We start from the raw sequence: 15,545 nt of genomic DNA on the forward strand, positions 1-15,545 counted from the left end.
CTACCAAAATCTCTCCAAGAACAAACCGGCAAATCATCCAGGAAGTCCCAGAGTAACATCCAAGGATCTGCATGCCACTCTCACCTTGGCTAATGTGAGTGTTCATGCCTCAACTATCAGAAAAAGACTGAACAAGAATGGTGTTAATGGAAGGATAGCCAGTGCTCTCTAAAAAGGCTGCCCGTCTGAAGTTTGCCAAAGAGCACATAGATGATCCACAAGATGTCTGGAACAATGTTCTCTGTACAGACGAATCAAAAAGGTAGAACTTTTAGGCCTCAATGAGAAATTATATGTTTGGTGAAAACCAAAACACTGCGTTCGAAAAAGAAGAACCTCATCCCAACCATCAAGTATGGTGATAGGAGTGATGGTTCGGAGCTGCTTTGCTGCCTCGGCACCTCAGTGGCTTTCCATCATTGACACAACCATGAATTCGGCATTGTATTAGAAGGATCTAGAGGAGAATGTCAGGCCAGCAGTCTGTGAACTGAAGCGAAAGTGGGTCATGCAGCAAGACCTTGATCCTAAACACGCAAGTAGAACAACAAAAGAATGACTGCAGAGGAAGAAATTCTGCATTTTATAATGGCCAAGTGAAAGTCCGGATCAAACCCCCTACAAACAAGCTGTCCATACAAGGAAGCCCTGAAATGTCACTGAGTTGAAGCAGTTCTGTAAGGGGGAATGCCTCAAAACCGATGTGAGAGACTGACCAGCAGTTATAGGAAACGCTTAGTTGGTCATTGCTGCTCAAGGGGGCGCCACCAGGCACTGAATCTAAAGGTCCACATACTTTTTCACACATGAATATTGAATGCTAAATCATTTGTGGATAAATAAATGTGGAAAAAGTATCATGTTTTTGTGTCATTTGTTTCATCAGCTTGTCTTCATCTATTATTAGGACTTAGATTAAGATCTAATAACATTTTAGGTTTGAAATATGTGAAAATCCTAAGGGGTTCACAAGCTTTTTCTCACCTCTGTACTCTTGTAAACGCCGCTGTGAAAGCACCTTACACTTCATGGTGCCTGCCACGTGATGAAAGTTCATCGCGGGCCATCATACATGTTTTTGTCACCTGTTGTTTTTAACCCCTCAAACAGCCACCCTTGCAGGAGTAATTGCCCTATTGGTTCTATGTGGGAAAGTAGTCAGACTTGTAAGGGTCAGCCATCAAAAATGATGTACGTTAAGGTTTGTGATACCGGCCATTGGACCACCATTTATAACTTTTAGATGTAGACACACACGCCTCAATATAACCTAGGACGACTGGGAAAACCAATTTAGACCAATTAAAACTAGTGGGAGGTAAAGAAGAATATGAAAAAAATGGAAAATACGGAAAATAGAATTGACTAAAAATACATAAATGAAAAACAGAACATGTTAAGAGGTTCAAAAAGAAAATGTAAATCCACAAGAATAGCGAGTGCAAGTTAAACCAATAATAATAAAAATAATAACATTAACTAGATACTGTAACTAAATATACGCCCCTGGATGATGGCCGTTAGTGAAGTATTTCAAAATAGTAGAAGTCCGTTAAGATTAAACTAGCTTGTTAAAAACAGCAAGTGGAAAATGTCAAGATATTCGTCAGATGCTGTGGTTGTAGTGATACCAGGTGCAGCTTCTTAGGAAAAATCCTCCTTTCTCCACATTGCACCTAGAAACGCGCAAACAAACAAACTCCTCATGGTGCACTATATCTAGAATTATACAACGAATATATATCTTGCGCCAGCAAGTCTGCACCTACATGGACGGACACTGCGCAGGAGGAGACCTGGCACAGTGATAGATATACATGACGGTGTGGTAGGGCATGCTTTAATGCGAGTACAGCCAAGGTGTCAGAAGTGTGTGTGTGTGTGTGTGTGTGTGTGTGTGTGTGTGTGTGTGTGTGTGTGTGTGTGTGTGTGTGTGTGTGTGTGTGTGTATATATGTGTGTGTATATATGTGTGTGTTTTTTAATGCGGGAAGCACAAGCTTATTTGGGTCCATAGCAAAATGGATTTGAAGCAAAAAGAGACACGGTGCTCATTTGCATGTAATTTCCCAGAATCCCTTGCTGCAGTGAAAGCACTGTGTGCTAGAACAGCGGTGCGCAAACTGGGGGGGCGCGGCAGTTACAGAGGTCCCGTGCTCTCCCTCCAGGCATTTAAATGAAATGCCGGGGGACCGCACGAGGCCTCTATAACCCAATTACCTTCCCTTCCAGCGTTGCGTCGTCCTGGTAACCCGGTGTAAAATGACGCAGAGGGGCCACCATGGCAACGTAACGTCACATGAACCCGCGCGTCATTTGATGCCGGGGTCTAGCGGGGGGGGGGGGGGGGGGCGAGGTGCAGAGGAGAGCAGGCAGGGGTAAAAAGGCACGGTGAAAAGTAGGGTTGCAGACCTGTCCGAGAGATAGGAATGTGCTCATAAATTATATTTTCATTTGCTATACAGCAATGCAGAAAGATGCAACACACTTGGGGTTAACAATAAAGTATATCACAGCAATAAATATACTTTGTTAACCCCAAGTGTGCCGGAAAATATACGCACACTCACTGTAATGGTCACAAGTGATCAAAAACACCGACACAAAGGTCAAAATGATTTATTGGGTCGCACTGGCAATGGTTTGCAAACCATTACTGACTATTGTTTAATCTCTTCACCGTGCACCATGACTGCCATGTTAAGCATTCTACACAGTGTGTGCAGCCCTTGTTTCTGATCTAGATATACATGTATTTTTTTTTATTGTGAGTAGGATTCCTATCGATATATTATAAAAAAAATTAAAAATTAAAATTAGTCCCTGTTCAACCCAGCCCCCCTATCTGTACCCACATAGGCACATTATATATATAACATGCATCTTCGTGCCACCTGGTTCCAGACTGTATATCACTGTATATCTTTCAAGGTATAGCAATTTCACATTTCTTACACAGGACTTCACTCCACCACATCCAGATTGTTTCTTTGGCATCAAGAGGTCTCTAGTAACCTCTTACTGGTATCCTCTGTTAGTAGCCTAGCTCATAGGAGTGCACCCACAGTAAAGAGTCTCTATCCCTGTCCAAAAAGGTTTACAACCTAGTTTTTGTACCTGAAGATCACCTTATTTGCTGAAGACCAACAGCCGACACTGGAAACCAGGATGACCGGCTTTAAAAGCAGTGTTTTTACCACCAAGCTACCCATTGTTAAACTTTTGAAAATCTCTCAAAATCTCTACAATAATACATTACAAGTCCTTGCTCTAGATGTGACCGACTTTTGAAACCTCGCGTCAATGAAGAGCAGCCATGTTGGTCCACTGACGCGTCATAGCCTGCAAAGAACCTGCACTTGGAGAGAACCACGTCGGGTACTGGAATTGTACTGTACTAGTCGAGTAGCTGCAGATTAGAATTCTAAGGCCATAGCAGGGCTGCTGTGTACAAACACCCCGCCGGTATAACCCAGCCACTACACAACGGACCCTTCTCACCATGTCATACTCCTCTGGGTCAGCCGACATTCCACGCATGCCGTAACGGTGAGCGTCCTTGGCGAGTCTGTTGGCGAATTCTTCCCCTGTTCCTGTCTGAGAGCCATAAAGCACCACTATGTTTTTCCCCTGGTTGAGAAAGAAAGAGGAACAGATTGTCTTTAATTATCTTACTGGAACACATTTGAAAGGGTAAATGTTCCACCAGCTCACACACACCTACCTCCCCCAGATAACACACATTCCATATTACCCATTATACACACACACTGTATATACAACAGCTTCTTCAAATGTATCCAGAAGTTAAACAGTGGGATGGAAAATGCCAAGAAAAGTTAGAAACATTAAGTCTAAACTTCATCCCTCACATGATTCTGTGATAAGTGGATTATAATAATGCAAAATGAGAACGTTCTGGTCTTTAGTTGCCAAAAGGATATGGAGCCGTGCTCTCATTTATTGCTGGCCTTCCTGGAAGCATGTAAGCTCATGATTTTTGCATTAAAATGTATCACCGAAATGAGAGAATCGTTGAAAGATTCAAGAATGAATTACTAGATACAAGATGTTTGAGGGGAACAGTTAGTGGCACTGCTGCGGCAAAATGCACTACTAGGCAATGAATTACTGGGCTGTGCCACAAACTGCAGGCCTCACCAGGAGATCATAAAACCCCACCAACAAGAAAGAATAAGAAAGCGGCAATGCCATAGTGCCATTAGTACCAAGCAACTCACCGTCTTTTTCATTTTTTCCACAAAGCTGCTTTCCCGGATAGAGGAAGTCCTGCAAAAGAACACCGAATATGAATGACCAAAGTGCTCTCACTCTCTGCGGTGTGTCCTTAATGTAGTGTCTCAACCTACTTACCACAAGGAAAAGCCATCTATGCGACCATGTACATTATATAGTTCCCAAGGACCGTCGTTTTATCAACAGCAAGTTCATAGTCAGAAACGTAAGTTCTATACCCGATAACTACTAAACATGTACAATTACTGGGCTAGAAGAATGGCTGTATGACATTTTAAATTCTTATTTTATACAGATCTAATGCTAAATCGATCAATACAAAAAACCCATAAGGAACCATTCAAGTTAGTTTGGAGAGTCTCGAGATGATAAAATCAAGAGACATTTAATAAAGCAGTGGTGCGGTTCTTGATGAGGATTGTAGAATTATTATAAACATTGTACAATCATTTTTTGCACCCACGTTGAATTTCTAGTAGCCGTGTCGTGAAGAAAAACAGATACGATGTAGGTTGTAATACTTATTAAAAGACCAACATTTGAATTGTTCATAGATTAAATTATAGTGTACAGGCCTTACATAACCTCATAGGTTTCATTCTTTGGCTGCGTCTATATTGCAGGAGACGGCACGAACGACGTAGCTCGTGCCAAAAACAAGCACTAGGGCCCCAATGTGTTTGTCTATAGTGCGCATGCACAAGCGCGACGGGGAGACCGGTGCTTGGCGTTACAACAAAGTTTACATTTCCCGTGCGACGACCGGGTCATGTGAGCAGTTTGCTCCAGCTCCTTGATGTCACGGCCACGCCCTCCCCCACCCCCATCACGCAAACATGCAGGCCACGAATCTTGCCAAGTACAGGCGTGCACGTGACATCACGCTTTTGGTCGCGCGCCTTGCCGCCTGGACTATGTTCGAGGCCTTTGAGTGTACTCAATACACTTGAAGAAACCTATAAGGTTTTGAAAGGTCTGTACACTAGAATTTCATCTATGAACAACTCTGGTTGATTGGCCCACAAAGTTTTATATTTATCAAAGAGGTTTATGCAATAAGAAAAGATAGGGAGAATATGTTCTTGGTTGAGGTTATGCTGTAAACAAAAAATAAAAGAAAAAACCGTGCAAAACTTTATACATGCACAGTACCGGCCCTATACAAAAACCTTTACATTATAAAACATACAACCACTGGACTATATAGATGAATGCCGGTAACACAGGAAGAACAGCATTCCCAGTAAAGCACCAGCATAAAGAGTCTACTCCCCAAAGAACTTGTATAAAGAATGGTGTGGCAATATATAGACTTATTAGTCATATGCCTACCAGGGCAGATCTGTGCAGGGTGAAGCTCCCGACTCCTGGCCTGCTCACTCTGTCCTTGATACTGTGAGAAGAAGACACTACATTCTACACAGCTGGCCCCTCAATGCAGTCACTGTGCTAGAACAAGAGCACCAGACCTGGTGTGCGCACTGTCCTGGGACCAAGGGTCCATCAATGCGTAAAAAAAAAAAAAAAGAAGTGGCGGTACTGTGTCCAGAACATTATTTGCAACCCCTTTTCTTAACCCTTTCACTGCACAATGCATTTCAGGCTCATCTAGCAGCGAAAGGTTAATTTTCATTGTATATGTCAAAGCAGTTGCCGAGAGTCAGCCTCTTTAGCATGATTTTTCCCCCAAATGTTTCACACAAAAGAAATTCTGCTTTTTGTCTTAAAGTGCAGTTTTAGAAGAGAATTATGCTAAAGAAATTGACTGCTTTGGGGGAAAAGAAAGAGGGGGGGAAAAAAAGCATGTCTGAGCCGGACTCCCCAAGAGAGGAAACATGAGCCTCATGTTCTCACGAGCAGCAAGTTCAAACAACTTTGGAAACAAAACCAAGAAAGTTTCCCTCAGTCCAACTTTCTCAGCTGAATCAGTCTCTCCCCCCACCCCCCACAGCCCGCTCTCCCACTCATGCACAGATAGCTTGCAAAGAGACGCAAGGGCCAAAATCACATCAAAAGAGCTTACGGTCCTACCACAGAGTTTAACTGACCTGCCCAGGGTGGTGTCCTCTTGTGGGACAGAGCTGATACACCCCATCTTTTTACCCCTCTCTCAAGCCACAACAAGCAGTGGGTTTTACGGCTACCCTGAGGGATTTAGGACGTCAGCCGCAGGTAATAGTCTTCCCCAAAGTCTTTTCATCCTGCGGTTCGAGGAGCAGCCAGGATCAAATGCTAACAGCGTGTCCAGCATGAAAGAGAAGAGCAGCCCGCAACAGGGAGCCGATCATTGAGGCAGCTACCTCCAAGTTTGTCTCTCCCCCCCACCACTGACCAACACACCTCTCTTGGGGACTCGGTGACTTCTCATGCAGCCGTGAGCGGCTTTTGAGAGGAAAAGCAAATAAATAATGAAAAGCAAAAAGAATTTTTCACATCTGGCAAGAATGAGAAAGGAATGGGAAGGGAGAATGAAAGATCCCAGGGTCCCCTGCTTCTTAGCTCTCCCCTCTCCTCCCCCCCCCCCCCCACGCCCCCCTCCTCCTTTCTTCCTCTTCTCGCTCTTTATCTGTGTGGAACAAGTAAACCCACACTCCCCTTCCTTCCGCCACCATCTGGTTTCCCGGGAAACTGTTTTGTATCACAGACTGGATCCTTGTCTCGCTTCCCACTAGCACACACGTTGCTCCCCACTCACACACACTGACCGTCTCCCTGCCTCGCAGGCCTGCTGTGCCAGCTAGGAGGTTGGTGGAGAAGAGTGCCGAAAAGGTCAGTGAGGGCAAGCGTATGACAGACATGCCGTGCAAGACCACTTTCTGGCAACCCATTGAAATACAACCTTTAAATAAAAAGAATTTTTAAAAAAAATCACTATATAGGGTTTTAATAGGTGGGTTAACCCCTTCAGTGACAGAGGAAGCAACTGAAGGTCCATAGATCAAAGACAGAATATAACGTTTATACAGTACATATTAAAGAGGCAATCCAATTTAAAAACAAAAAAATAAACTGTTTTAATATATGCCGCCTTTGATTACTTTGAGTGAAAACTAATTGCATAAACTGCTGATCGATTCGTTCTCCCGTGATCGATCAGCAGAATTCTGCTTCCCAGGGTTCACTAAATGAAGGATTGATTTGAAACTGAAAAGCAGCCAATCGGTAACTCAGCAGCTACAACATATTCTTATATTTCTACGGTATCATTATCTTTTGTTCTAGTTTGCAGCTCAAACTGCTGGGAATATTGGCAACAAATTATAACAAAACAGGAAAGTGTTACACAGATCTAGCACTGCTGGGGAGGTGGGCTAAAACCTGCTATAGAAATCACAGGATGCTCAGTATATTAAAACGCATAAAAAATGGCATTAAAAGTTGGGGGAAAAAAAAAAATTATATATCTATTATATATCTATAATAGATATATCTATTATATCTATTATAATAGATATAATAGATATATATTATATTCTAATACTACAGAACAGATTAAAAAATAAATAAAAACACACATGTAGGATATTGCTTTAATTTCTCCTTTAAGAAAAAATGACCGTACATAAAAAATATCACCTGTGAGCACTGTCACATGTATCTGCAACCCTGCTTTCACCATTAGCTCTTAGCATACAGTGCTTCCACTGCAGGATTCTGGGAAATTACATGCAAATGAGCACACAGGGGGAAAAAAAACAAAAAAAAAACTACAAACTACCAAGCCCCTCCAAGGGCCAAACTGAACGGAAGTGTAATATTTTTTAAGTGTATGCATTAAAACAAATCAAGTGGTAATTTCCTCTAACTCTAGTCCTCAAGGGCCAACAGGTCAGGTTTTCAGGCTATCCCAGCTTCACAGGTGGCTCAGTCTTGCAGGGAAAGCCTGACCTGCTGGCTCTGGAGGAATGAAGTTGCCCACCCCTGCCCAAGCCCCTCCCTTTTATGTGATATCACGGTGCCTGGACAACATCGTGTGGCTGCCCAATCAAGCAACCTTCTTATTGTTGGTCATAGGAAAGTTAGGGCTAGGTTAAGAGATGAAGAAATACTGGATTAATACGACACAGACACACAGACACACAGACACACAGACACACAGACACACAGACACACAGACACACAGACACACAGACACACAGACACACAACCTCCCAACTTCAGTCCTCAATTATACCAGAAACTGCAGAGCGATCCGTGATGAGATACATGTGCAGGCAGAAGCGACACACAGACACACAGACACACAGACACACAGACACACAGACACACAGACACACAGACACACAGACACACAGACACACAGACACACAGACACACAGACACACAGACACACAGACACACCACGTGTGTGTCTGTGTATCTAAGTTGCACTGTGATTGACCGTGCAAATCATGTGATGAGGCCGTCCCCTGTGAAAAACAAAATCTCAATTCGATATCTGGTACAATCACAGCCCCCCCCCCCCCCTGGTTTAAGGATATCCCTGCTCGAGCAGAGGTGGTTCGGTCAAAATGATTGAGCCACCTGGGCTAATGTGAGGATATTCTTAAAACCTGAACTGTTGGGGTCCTTGAGGAGTGGAGTTGGTAACCACTGCGTTATAGGGTTCCAGATCAAAAGAAACCCCAATTATCCAATGTCCACAGAACCAGGCAAGTCAATTGTTTCCTGTTGGGAGTTTTACATTTGTGTGGGGGGGGGGAGGCGGATTATATCGTCACATCTGTTTTCAGAGTTTTAGCAAAACAAAATGAACTCCCTTACTGTGGTTTTTTTTAAATAGCAATAGCCAATAGCAGATGTTTTGGCTGGAGAAGCACAGGATGAACTCCGTGTACATGCTATTATACCGATTACTGCAGTGACGTCACTGGAATGAGTATCAAAGGAAATCTGGGGTCAAAATAAAACAAGTGCGCACTGAAAATGTGCTTGTAAAGATGCGCCAACCTTTCTTCGTTTTGGAATTCAAATACGGCTCGCTGCTGGTGCACCGCAGAGCTGTGTGCAAAATGGGTTTGGGGGGATAATTACTTGCAATGGCGGCTACACAAGGACAGCCACAGAGGGACCTGCAAGTGTTCCTCCAACAGCAACATGCAGAGAGCCTTCCCGTTCGCTGCAGGCTGCAAGAAAGCAGGCACAAGAGACCATGGCTGAGCGTTGCTATGGGAGTGGGATGACAGAGAGACACTTCGAAACACGACTGCCCTATTTATTAGCAGTTCAAGCTTAGAAGAGCAAGACAGCGAGAGAAAGAAAAGTCCAAAACATGTAAGACAACCCGAGAGAAAGATAGAATACACACACACACACACACACACACACACGTCATAGGTTTCAATTCATTCACCTACTGCACAAAAATTGAGGTGAGTGTGAAATGGAGACCAACAGGTGCTGCTCAAAATAAAATAAATCTCAAATGTGTTTATTTTTATTTTTGAACTGAGAAGTGGGATACAGTTTTGATCACAATAACTATAGTTTTTTTTTTTTTTTAGCAAAGCACGCTTCAAGAACCATCGCTCTAAGAAATTCAAGTGATTTTGATTCTGTGGCCCATGGATCACTGGTTGTCCCAGATCATGGATACGAGTCTCCGGAAGCCCTGAAATGTATTTCATGCACACCTGTAACATGTTAAGCTTATTGTTCTCACATGTCCGTAGATATGGGATGAAGGTTCATTTGAGACATGTGCCTTCTCATACACTTGCCGACTCATTTTATCATCGATTAATATATTAACAGTGGAATCCTTCAGGGTTAACATTGAATTGGTTCACAATTCGTAGCATTGGGCTTAGGTGCGGGCGGGGGGGAGTTGGAATCAACTCAATGCCATTTTTAATGAGTTAATATACGGACATCCTTTGATTTCTATAGCAGGTTTTATCCCACTTTCCCAGTAGTGCAAGATCTGTGTAACACTTTCCTGTTGGCGAGATCGTTGCCAATGTTTCCATCAGGAGACGGTCTGAGCTGCAAACTAACAATAATGTTACCTTGAAACTGAAAGGCAGGCATTATGTGAACCAGGGGAAGCAGGTATATTTGCTGTTCGATACCGCGAGAACCAATCAATCAAAATCGGCAGCTTAGGTAATTAGTATTCATTAAAAAAAGGTAAGTCAAATGTAGAATATAGAAACAAGTGCAGCAAGGCAATCCAAGCAAGCAATGTCTTTAAAAAAAAAAAAAAAAGTCAGTTCTGTAGTACTAGACAATATTTACTGCAGCATTTTTTTCAAATTCAACTTTTAATGCCATTTTTAATTAGTTTTAATATAATGAGCATCCTTTGATTTCTATAGCAGGCTTTAGCCCACTTTCCCAACAGTGCAAGATATTTGCAACACTTTCCTGTTTGTGATAATTTGTTGCCAATATTCCCAGCAGTTTGAGCTGCAAACTGTAACAATAGTTACATAGTTACATAGTAGATGAGGTTGAAAAAAGACGTACGTCCATAAAGTTCAACCTATGCTAAATTTAGACAACAGATACTTTATCCTATATCTATACTTACTTATTGATCCAGAGGAAGGCAAACAAAAAACCCCAGTGTCATATCATCCAATGATATCTCATAAGGGGAAAAATAAATTCCTTCCTGACTCCAAGAATCGGCAATCGGATTAATCCCTGGATCAGCTTTCTTCCCATGTTTACTTATTTGGTATATCCCTGTATACCTTTCCTTTCTAAAAAGATGTCCAACCTTTTTCTCAACAAATCTATTGTATCTGCCATCACAGTGTCCATGGCTAATGAATTCCACATTTGAACTGCTCTTACTGTAAAGAACCCTTTCCTTTGTTACTGGTGAAATCTCCTTTCCCCCAACCATAAGGGATGGCCCTGAGTCCTTTGTACTGCCCGTGGGATCAATAGTTATTTTGAGGGCTCCTTGTTTTCTCCCCGAATATATTTGTATATAGTTATCATATTCCCTTAGACACCTCTTTTCTAACGTAAATAAATCTAATTTAGCTAGCCTCTCCTCATAAGGTAGATTGTCCATCCCCTTTATTAATTTGGTGGCTCTTCTCTGCACTCTCTCTAGTTCCAGAATGTATTTTCTAAGGAGTGGTGCCCAAAATTGTACTCCATACTAAAAGGTGTGGTCTTCCTAATGCTTTGTAAAGGGGCATAATTATGTTTACTTCCCTTCCATCCATTGCCCGTTTAATGCAAGATAAGATCTTGTTTGCTTTTGCAGCTACTGCATGACTTTGGGCACTATTGCTAAGCCTGCTGTCTACAAACACTCCTAAATCCTTCTCCATCAAGGATTCCCCCAATTTATCCCCATTTAATGTGCAAGTCGCCTTTTTATTCTTGCATCCCAAATGCATAACCTTACATTTATTTGTATTAGACCTCATCTGCCATTTACCTGCCCACGTTTCCAGTCTCTCCAAGTCGTTCTGGAGAGAAATTACATCCTGCTCTGATTCTATTACCTTACACAATTTAATGCCATCAGCAAAGATGGAGACTTTGCTCTCGATGACAACCTCAAGATAATTAATGAACAAGTTATAAAGCAGGGATCCCAGTACCGATCTCTGAGGTACTCCACTCACAACTTTAGCCCAACCTGAAAAGGTTCAATTTATGACAACCCTGGTGTTGTCTTTGGGTCGCAAGGAGAGGTTTGGAAAACACTAGTCTAAAAAGTGTTTTAAAGGGTATAAAATAAAGGTTCAACTTTTTATCATCATATCTTTAAATGTAGATAAATATAAAGATATGATGGTAAAAAAAAGTATATAGTAAATGAAATGCACAGATGATATTACCTTAGTAATATAAGAATACATTGTAGCTGCTGAGTTACACTGACTGAAGGATTGATTGAAACTGAAAGGCAGCCATTTAGTGAACACTGGGAAGCAGGATATGTGCTCATCGACTACGGGAGAACCAAATCGATCGGCAGCTTAGGTAATTCATTTTCAATAAAAAACGTAATCAAAGGCTGCATAGATTAAAAAAAATAAATGTTATTTTCTTTTAAGTGCCGCTTGGATTTCCTCTTTAAAGGACATCGAAAACGGAATGTTACACAGGAAAGACTCATTTTTCTCTTTCAAAATGTTTTATGTCGCAAAATCCGACGTTGGGAAACACTTTGAAAAGAATTGCCATTAAAAAAAAAAAAAAAAATCTAACAGTAGTGGTTTGGAAGGCACACGTTTTAACACTTATGTAAAACATAACCCCTATGCAGCAGGAAGTGCCTCGTATGAAAAACAGAGAGCAGGGGAAGAAAATGAATAAATACATTGTGAATTAATCCAGGGAGTTGGGGAGGAACTGGTAAACAGTGCAGAGCACATTCAGAGCAGCTGAATTCCTGGTCTCACAGTTTCCACTTTTCCCACATCCTGTAACAGGACACTTCTTTTGTAAGATGCTCTATCCCAGAAGTTCACATCTGATCACTCCCCACGGGGCCTTCTTCCCCAGAAGGAATCCCTGCTGCAAACACCTCGGGCAGTCGGAAAGCCAACAGCATCCCGAGATCTCTCTGATACGGGCATGCTAGTGGTTGCAAGTCAGGGGAGGCACAAGACATTGCGGAGGTACTGCAGAGGGAGGGGGATTTAAACAAAGCAAATAAAGAGCAGCAGTGGGATATAGACGACAAAATCCAAATAATTAGAAGACTGTGACTAATTTGAGGCTGGAACAGTCTAAAGCCATGTTTTCCAAACCACTCCTTGTGACACCCGGCCACACCTGGTTTTGGCAATAATCGATGCACAATGCACATTTTTTGCATACGAATAGAATGTTAAGTGGTTGTCCCAGAAACCTGGTGTGGTCTTTGGGTCGCAAGGAGAGGTCTAAAAAGTGTTTTAAGGGGTATAAAAAAAAAAGGCTGAACTTTTTATCAGATCTTTATATGTATATAAATATAAAGATATGATGGTAAAAAAAAAAAACAAAGTATATAGTAAATGAAACACACACACACACACACACACACACACACACACACACACACACACACACACACACTTCACAGCATGTCTTTAATCGGCACTCCGTTCACCCACAAGCGAAATCCAGCTGGATCTCCAATGGAATATGAAAACAAAGACAGCGCAACGAGGGCAAGTATGAAAAAATATATAAAAGACAGAGCATCAGAAACGTACAATTCATAAAATGACACTAAGCTCCACACGACAATTTAGGGTTAATGAATGCTCTATGGGTTGCAATTAACCAATTTACCAGTATGGGTTTAAATAGGAGAGTGTCTCAGTGACGCTCCCCCACCTGATGAAGCGCATTTACGTGCAAAATGCACAAAGGTATCATCATTGCGTATCATACGTCATCCCGCGTAGACACTCCTGTGAAGTCCAGACCTGTGCATCAGGTCCTTGCTGAAGAACATCCACGGACCTACATGGACTGGATTGTTGTATGGAGCGAATTATCATTTTATGAATTGTACGTTTCTGATGCTCTATGTGTCTTTAATGATCTATTTTTGATACTTGCCCTCGCTGCTGTCTATTTGTTTTCATACACACACAAATGTATATACCTTAACTTTGTTCTTTCTTGTGGCCTCATGGAAATGTTACTCTCTCTATCCACTACAAACTCCTCCCTCCTGGCCCACACCCATCACCACCATACACTCTGGATTACTCAAAAGCCTTGCACTATCTACTGAATGTTGGTGGAAAACTCTGAAAACCAGCACACCAACCACCGCTCACTAATGGCAAACATCACAACTTTACAACATGCAAACAACTACTCAAATTTCTATTCACACTGTTACTCTCTTTAACAGGGTAAATGAAGGAAAAAGCGCACAAGCAAAAACGGAGCAGGAAGGACCCAAAATCAAAAATAAATTAAAAGGGCACTTTAATGTGACAAAGACCCATCCAACGCGTTTCGAACATCACAAAGTTTTCCTTGAAAAAGAATGTTGTGACGTTCGAAACGCGTTGGATGGGTCTTTGTCACAATAAAGGGCCCTTTTAATTTATTTTTGATTTTGGGTCCTTCCTGCTCCGTTTTTGCTTGTGCGCTTTTTCCTTCATTTACCCTGTTAACTATACCTTGGAAGCTGCACGGCCTGCCTACCACTTCAAGGGAATGTGAGTATTATATTGTTCAGGGGAACCTGCCAATGAGACTGATGGTGGGTGGGCTTGTACCATCTACCACCTGTCTTCAGGAGGATAGTACCCATACCATTGGATATTAAGTACTAATATCATTACTCATTCCTTATACCTTGCTTAGTGGTTTGGCATATTTAAATTCTTATATACCTGCATTGGAGCGCTTTAGCCTATTTCTATCCTGTTACTCTCTTTAGCAAGTGATATTGAACTTAACCCAGGCCCTCCCTTTTCAACGGTCCCATACCTCTGACAATACCCCCTTCAAATTCCAAAAAGGCCTAGCTGTCACCCATATAAATATCCGGAGCCTGCTGCTCAAACTGAATTAACTAAGATCATGGTGCATTATGCATAAGCCCAAAGCCATTTTTCCCACAGAAACATCGCTAACCCCTAAAAGCTCTGATGCAAATATTGCCATTCAGGGAAACTCCATTTCTAGGAAAGAGAGGAGGAGGGGTGTTATTTTATATTGCAGACACCTTACAATTTACACTGTTAAATAGACCCCCAAGCCCATCCCCTTCTGAAATCCTAGTTGGCAAAATATGCCTCCCCTTTTCTAAGCCTATCGTGGTTGCTGGCATCTACCACCCCCCTAAAGCCCCTCTACAGTCCCTGGCTGATATCATCCAGTTTCTTTGCTCCATTGCCTCTCTGAATGAGAAGAATGAGCTGCTAGCTCTTGGGGATGTCAACTTCAATTGGCTCGACCCTAAAAACCATAAAATCCAGATACAACTGAAGTCACTTAACCCAACACAACTCATTTCCCAACCCACACGGATAAACCTGAAATCTCACAACCATTCCTTGCTAGACTGGGTTCTCTCCTCAAATCCCAGCAGAATCCAATCTTCTGGCATCCTTTCTGACATTTTCAGTGACCATGCAATAGTGTACTGTGTAAGGAAAATTAAACCGCCCCATTCAAGCCCTGAAGTTCTCCTCACTAGAACATTTAAAAACTTTAACCCACAACAGTTTCTGGATGACCTTACCAACTGCCCTTGGTACAGAATCGACTTAATTCCCGACCCGGATTCTGCGTTCGACTATTTCCAATCCGAGTTCTTAAAACTCTGCGATACCCATGCTCCACTACACAGAATAAGAGTAC

General features: G+C 42.2%; 1 protein-coding gene across 4 annotated transcripts in view; it reads right to left on the reverse strand.

Moving 5' to 3' along the window:
- The window catches only part of POR (cytochrome p450 oxidoreductase), a 72,284-nt gene that overhangs the window by 20,870 nt on the left and 35,869 nt on the right, over positions 1-15,545 (reverse strand). For 3 of the 4 annotated variants that reach the window (XM_075589859.1, XM_075589860.1, XM_075589857.1), the window contains exons 3-4: positions 4,241-4,289; positions 3,501-3,629 (exon numbers count right to left, since the gene is read on the reverse strand). In XM_075589859.1, the coding sequence (XP_075445974.1) occupies positions 3,501-3,629; positions 4,241-4,289 (178 nt within the window). Of the gene's footprint in view, positions 1-3,500; positions 3,630-4,240; positions 4,290-6,304; positions 6,685-15,545 lie in introns of those variants that run through there. The other variant, XM_075589861.1, reaches the window with a different exon arrangement.

This window comes from Ascaphus truei, chromosome 3 (assembly GCF_040206685.1).
Source record: "Ascaphus truei isolate aAscTru1 chromosome 3, aAscTru1.hap1, whole genome shotgun sequence".
In the NCBI taxonomy this organism is placed as follows: domain Eukaryota; kingdom Metazoa; phylum Chordata; class Amphibia; order Anura; family Ascaphidae; genus Ascaphus; species Ascaphus truei.